The sequence below is a fragment of the Poecilia formosa genome, unplaced genomic scaffold (assembly GCF_000485575.1).
Source record: "Poecilia formosa unplaced genomic scaffold, Poecilia_formosa-5.1.2 Scaffold88, whole genome shotgun sequence".
In the NCBI taxonomy this organism is placed as follows: Eukaryota; Metazoa; Chordata; class Actinopteri; order Cyprinodontiformes; family Poeciliidae; genus Poecilia; species Poecilia formosa.
This window is the reverse complement of record NW_006800027.1, coordinates 1,644,771-1,650,944: the sequence shown is the minus strand read 5'-3', so window position 1 is coordinate 1,650,944 and position 6,174 is coordinate 1,644,771. Positions and strand designations below refer to the sequence as shown.

Sequence of the window (6,174 nt, the reverse complement as noted above, 5' to 3'; positions counted from 1 at the left end):
TTCATCAGGTATTAAACTTTTTGTAAGACAATGTTTTGTGTCACTTCAATTTACTGTGAAATGTCTAAAAAGAAGTCCAAAAATCCTTTCCATTAAAGTGACAAGACCAAGTAGCATATCTTTCCAAGCAGCTTAAATGAAGCTGCTAAATGTATAACTGCAGCATCTACATTGGTGACCATGACCTCATGCTAATGCCAGGGTATGTCCCGTGGGGTGGCTGTGAATATCAGGTGTGTGCTCTAATAGTCAGGTTCCCCTCTGCAATCTCTGGATAATTGCAACAACATTAAAGTGGGAGCTCTAAAAATGCTACTCTGTACTCGGTTGGGAGAAGAGTGAGGTAGTTGTTAATGTTAATTCCTTGAATCCTGTAAGTGCAGAGGGTAAAAAATGCAGTGTGGTGCTGATTTGAAAGTGTGGTGGAAGGAGGAACTTCAGAGTGGCCGATATGATAAGCTACTGTTTGAAATTATTCTTCTCCAAAAATTTCTGAAGCAGCACTTCTTAAGAGACTTGCCTTGAGAATGTGCACTTCCAGTTAGCATAATACGTAGATGGATGCCTTATTTGCATATTCATATTTGTGAGGGCAAAGTTTTTGCAAGGCTGGCTGTGTGTGTCGAAATTCCCATTTGATTTTTGCAAATGCAAAGGTTTTTATGTGCATCTGTGTTTTGTTTTCCCAGCCGGAGCGGTGTTGGAGTTTATTTACAAAGCTGAGGTCAGGAGCCACTCGATCCGACCACAGTGACACTCAGGTGGTCAGCAAGGTCACCCCTCCTGCTTCTTTTCCCCTGGCCCCACAGCTCCACAGATCTATGATTTTTCTGCCTCCTACACACCCAGAAAGACGCACATACATCTGTAGTGCACATACACTGTAGACTTCTTATATATCCGATACTATCTGATATTTAATCTTATTTACTGTGTGCGAGATAAAGAAAAGTGCACATTCAAGGACACCTCTGGACTGTAAAAGAGCTGTGTATAATTTTCTTCCTCTGTATTTTTGACTTTTTTTTTCTATTTAAACCACTTTAACTCAAATTTCAATCTAAGGCACTGTTATATATAAAGAAGGAAAGACAAGCAATTGGGATTAGGTTTTATCCTTTTATTTTAGCAGATAGGTGCTTATTAGTTTGGGCAACACAGCTTTATGATGGTCTGAAGCACATGAAGAACCAAAAAGCTAAAAACATGACAGGCATGTAGGTATTAGTGAAAAGGAACACATCGAAATGAAGACATTAGGAAGGGTTTTGTTTAACTAGGTTGAAAATTACTAAAGCACTAAAGTAGGAGCCCTTTATATGTTCAGCCGAAGGCGATAGGTTAAGATGAGATGGTGGAGGGGTTTTCACCAGTTTAGGACAGGACCATAGCTTGGAATTCTGTGGGGAAAAAAGAAATATATTTACATTACAGGTGATTCAGGTCCAGGCATCCATCAGCGTAAAGATTTATGAGCAATTCCAAATTTTAACAGCACAGTTTTGCTATCATATAGTTCACCATTGACAAGATTGGTTCAATCGTTTCAACCAGAAATGTTTCAACTAATCTAACAAGCTGTCTGTATATCCTGCCAACCTTAACCTGTGAGTCCATGTGTGTTGGAATTGTGCAAAAAATTGGCCCAGATGAGATTATTTATTTTTTTAAAAGCTTTGATTTTTTTTTCGTTTTTTTTATGTAAGAGACATGGTATTGGCAACACATCATGCATTCAGTCAACCTAAGGTCTTATTCAAGAACCCATTTTGGAGTTCAAGCCCTCTTAGCTTCGAACCAGACTAATTAGAACTCCACATAAAAATGTTGACTGGAGAGTTGACTGTTTCTCTTTTGGGCTCTGACTCTGACTTATCTGCATTTTGGAATGACACATCATCCAAATACAGAAATTATCACCTTCCGCTCCAATTTTCCCATCGCTGTCGTCATCAGCGGCACTCAGGAAGGCCTTGGTCTCCTTGTCCGTCAGGACCCGAGCCCCAGGGCGGAACCTCTGGAGGAAAAACCTGATGGGAGGAAAAGAAGATGCATGAAGCCAGAGGAAACTTTTCATCTGAGCGAACAGCAAAAAAAAAAAAGCACTCAAGGACAATTTGGGAAATAAAACGGATGTCTTATTGAATCAGATGGAAAATAAAATAAAATGCCCCAAAAAACACATGTAGGCATACTGAAAAATTAGCTATATCCACATGAACATGTATGCATATCTGATTAGTGTAGCAGAAAGTATATTGTGAAAGGATACGAAGAAGAAATTTGGTTTTCTTTCAAAAACAGATTAGGATTACTGCATTTTTTTTCTTCTAGAGGATGAAGATAATCTTCACAGGAAACTTTAAAAAAAGTTGACGACTCACTTCAGCTCTTCCTCCTCAATAAACCCACTGGCATCGTTGTCCAGGATCCCAAAAACTTTCTTCACATCCTGGGGGCTTTTCTTGCTCAGGCCACACAACTGGAAGAACTTCTTTGGACAGAAGGAGTCCGGAGCTGCGAGACGAGGCATAAAGATTTTACTGAAAACTGTCCTGACTTGTAAATATTGTCATGCAAAAATTGTAAAGAGGGATGATTTTTGCATTAGTTATATTTAGAGTTCTGAAAATAGAAATAATGACTACTTGCAGATGCACCATTGGTTACTTGAAGCAACTATTTACACGTTTAAATGACTTAATAATCTTACGGAAAATGTGCAGCTTCTGCACAGAAGAACAAATATTAAGTTTCAAAAAAGTTTTACTTTCCAGTCAGGAACTCCACCATTTTTTAAGCCCATTATTCCGTTAAATTCTTTATTAACTAAATAAAAAACATTGTTGGAATTTTATTTGACACTTGTTAATTCTGGTTTAGATTAACTAAGGTTTTATGTTTGCCTTTATTCTTTCTTCTTCTTTTTTTAAATTTTATTTTACTGATATTACTTCAGTTGTATTTTACAACCAGTGTGAACAAACCTCCCCTTCAAGGAACAAAAAAAGTTAATTAATCTGAGAAAAAAAAGTTTTGTAAAGAGCAGACTTCCTTCAAATATGGACTTATATATTCACTTTCAAGAAAGCCAGAGAATATATAAACATTTGGCACGTTGTGTTTATGTTTCACCTATACAGTGCTGAAACTAGCAGATCAAATCTCTAGTCTGCCAAGAGAAAGCATTTCTGAAGGAAAACATCCTTAATGCTAAATAGAATCAAGCACTTTACCAAAGCGCTTTGAATAGGTGCGTAATTATTTAATTGAGCCATCCAATCCATTGCCAGTGGACTGCCGTGGCACCTTGTACATGTGTACAAAGAGATCAAAAAGATATATTAGTGAAAAAGGATACCTTGGCAGTCCTTGATGGCGCTGTCGATGGCATCAGCAGAAAGGACAGATGAGAGCGACATTTTATTCCTGTAGGAAGAACAGCCATGGTGAATTATTAACACATTTAGACAGGTGCGACGTAAAAGCAAGAGCAAAACCTGACAAAGTGGCAATAGGTCGCCTGCATCCTGGCAAGTTAGTCACTGATCTTGCAGCCAGCAAATTAGAAACTTTTACATAGAACTTTCTCTCTCTCTCTCTCTCTCTCTCTCTCTCTTTTTTTTTTTATTATTTAAATATTTCTGATGTATTTGCCGCATGCTGTTGGTAATTAGTAAAAGCCAGGACTTCAGAAGTAAAAAGACTTAGTTTAAGCATTTAAAAAAAAAAAAAAGACATAGTAATGTAAAGAAGCAGACGTGAACTCCGTGTGTCCTCCGCATCTTACCGCGTTAGAAGTTTGCTCCGAGGTCGGACGGTGATGCAGCTGAGAGGTGAGGCGCTGTGGTGACTGCTGTCCGTCAAGGAGGATTTATATAGGTCTGATTGCAGTGACAATAGGGATTGCTTGAGTTACCTGACTATGGATCAAATTCTGACTGCCCGCCCCTGATCCGATTTCTCAGCTAACTAATTAACCTTTACTATTTATAACGCGCATGAGCACAGAGATCGGGATATGGACTTCCGGAACGCCCTTGTAAATAGCAAATTAAGTCTAGAAGAAGAAGAAAAAAATAAAAACCTTTAACTCAACCTCAGCTCCATCATTCACTCCCCTTCCTTTCAACGCCTGTATGTACAGTAAAAGCGGAGAGAGGCTGGAAAACGACTGTCTCTCTCTTCTTTTCTTCCTCTTTTGCTGTTCCACCCCCATCACATAGATATCAATTTACAGGCAGCACTTCCAAAACAAGGATCTTATCAATATATTTTGGAACAAGGGAAACTCCATCTTTGATGTTATTTTTTGGTTGATCGTTTGAAAACTTGTTTCTAATGTCTTTATTTAGAAAGCTAAAGGTTCCCAAGATCGAATGTCATCAAAAGATAAACAAGAAAAAGAAAAAAAGAAAAAAAAGCGTCATGTCAGGGATGCCCACAATTCTAACCTTCTCATTTACACTGACTTCGAGTGCGGGAGGTGGGGAGATCCATGAAAATGCTTCGTCACTTGTACTGATTAAGGTCACTTTGACGTCCCAAACGGTGATGATGGGGAATTTTTATTCATTGATCAGACCAGCCAGACTGATCGGCAGACAACAGCGATCAAAAGTCTTGTGACATGAGGACGTGTCCAAAATAAACGGAATTTGCGGGATAGGGTTTACCCTTTGTTCTGAGTCCCTGATAATAGAAGACCACCTCTAGGAAATCTTTGTACTGATGCACTTTTATGCGCTTCTGTCAGTAAATGACACAGTTGTGCATAAAGGTCAACCTGAATTTTGTTTTAAGTCTGGAAAAAAAATGCGTTGTATCAATGCTGAGTAAGTTCTCTGTGTGTTAGGCTGCAAATGTTATCTCTCTAGACAACAGGAGTCGATATTTTGGAGTAGAAATCCTTACGCACGGCCTGCCTCACAATCACTGAAAGCCAGCAGTCAGATTTTAACCTATAAAATCAATAACTCTTAACAAAACGCATGGGGAATGCATTTTGTTTAGAGTACGTCTAAGTACAAGTGCCTACAAAATTAGGTTAATTCAAATGAAATTTTGAGATTGTCTTACTAGTGTGAATTAACAGACACTCAAATGAATTCCTCTGTTGCAAATTGACCTAAACTTTAGACACAGCAGAGAATAGTTGTCAAAAACACACCTAATATACACAGTCAGCCGTTCCTAAGCAACACTGTGTTGTTCATTAGTTGCATTAAGGTTAAGAAACTCAGCTGACTTTTACCTCTACAGTCTGACTTTAACTTAAGCAAATGCTGGAAACTTAAATTATTGATTCAACTCCAAAACCATAAGATACAAGATGGGATGAAGTAGTGATAGTTCAACCATTTTTGCACATTATATTTACAAAATAATATGATTGATTAATTTGCAAAAAATGCTATAAGCAACAATTCATACTTTTTTATATTGTATATGTTGGGTATTTCAACCTGCACATATAAAGAACCAAACAGAGAGTAGTATCACTTCAGCCTTTGCAAAGAGGGAGAGTCACAGCGGTGCCTCAGGACAACTCCAGCTTGTCCCCCTGCAGCAGCCTGGTTTTATTCAAAGCGGGGTGGTGGTCAGTCATAAAACAGAAACTTATAAAGATAAGGAGTAGAGGGGTCCCTCTGAACTAGCAGAAACCGGTTTCTCCAAGAGCAGGATGGTCCATCTCACCCAGTTTCAGCTTAGAGAGAGGTAAACAACAAACAACTTATTCATGAGATAACTATTTGCAGAACTCTGACAGTATATGTATCAAAAGGCTTCATTGTTTTCCAAGACCCTAAATGAATCTCAGTTTTTCAAGGGCAACAGAACTTTAACCACAGGATTCTTAAAGTGGATCTCTGTTACACTTTGTGGCAACATTGAGCCCGTTTGCATTAATGAATAAATAGCTCTGTTCTTTCTGATTCCTCTCGAGTATTATCCGGCTACCAACTGGTCAGTGAGGCCTCTCGGCAGCTGACGTCTGACGAGCTTCTGAAATGTGCTGGTGAAGTTAGACTGCATTTAGAAGGTAAAGAGAAACTCAATCATCTCATCACGGCTCTGTGTGAAAAAGAAACCAAGGACGCAGGATGGAGCGGAGTGATGCCACTTTACCTGGAAAGGGTCCATGATGTCATGCATTCCCGCTTAACTATACTG

The 6,174-nt window shown here is 38.7% G+C and overlaps 1 protein-coding gene across 1 annotated transcript; it reads right to left on the bottom strand.

Annotated features, from left to right (window-relative positions):
• Window positions 1-1,105: 1,105 nt before the first annotated feature.
• On the bottom strand, window positions 1,106-4,140 carry LOC103141687 (parvalbumin, thymic CPV3-like). The gene is made up of 5 exons (XM_007557421.2): window positions 3,791-4,140; window positions 3,362-3,429; window positions 2,385-2,517; window positions 1,921-2,030; window positions 1,106-1,400 (listed from the first exon to the last, which is right to left on the bottom strand). The coding sequence occupies exons 2-5, from the start codon at window positions 3,420-3,422 to the stop codon at window positions 1,375-1,377; spliced, it is 330 nt and encodes a 109-aa protein (XP_007557483.1). The 5' UTR covers window positions 3,423-3,429; window positions 3,791-4,140; the 3' UTR covers window positions 1,106-1,374.
• Window positions 4,141-6,174: the final 2,034 nt, after the last annotated feature.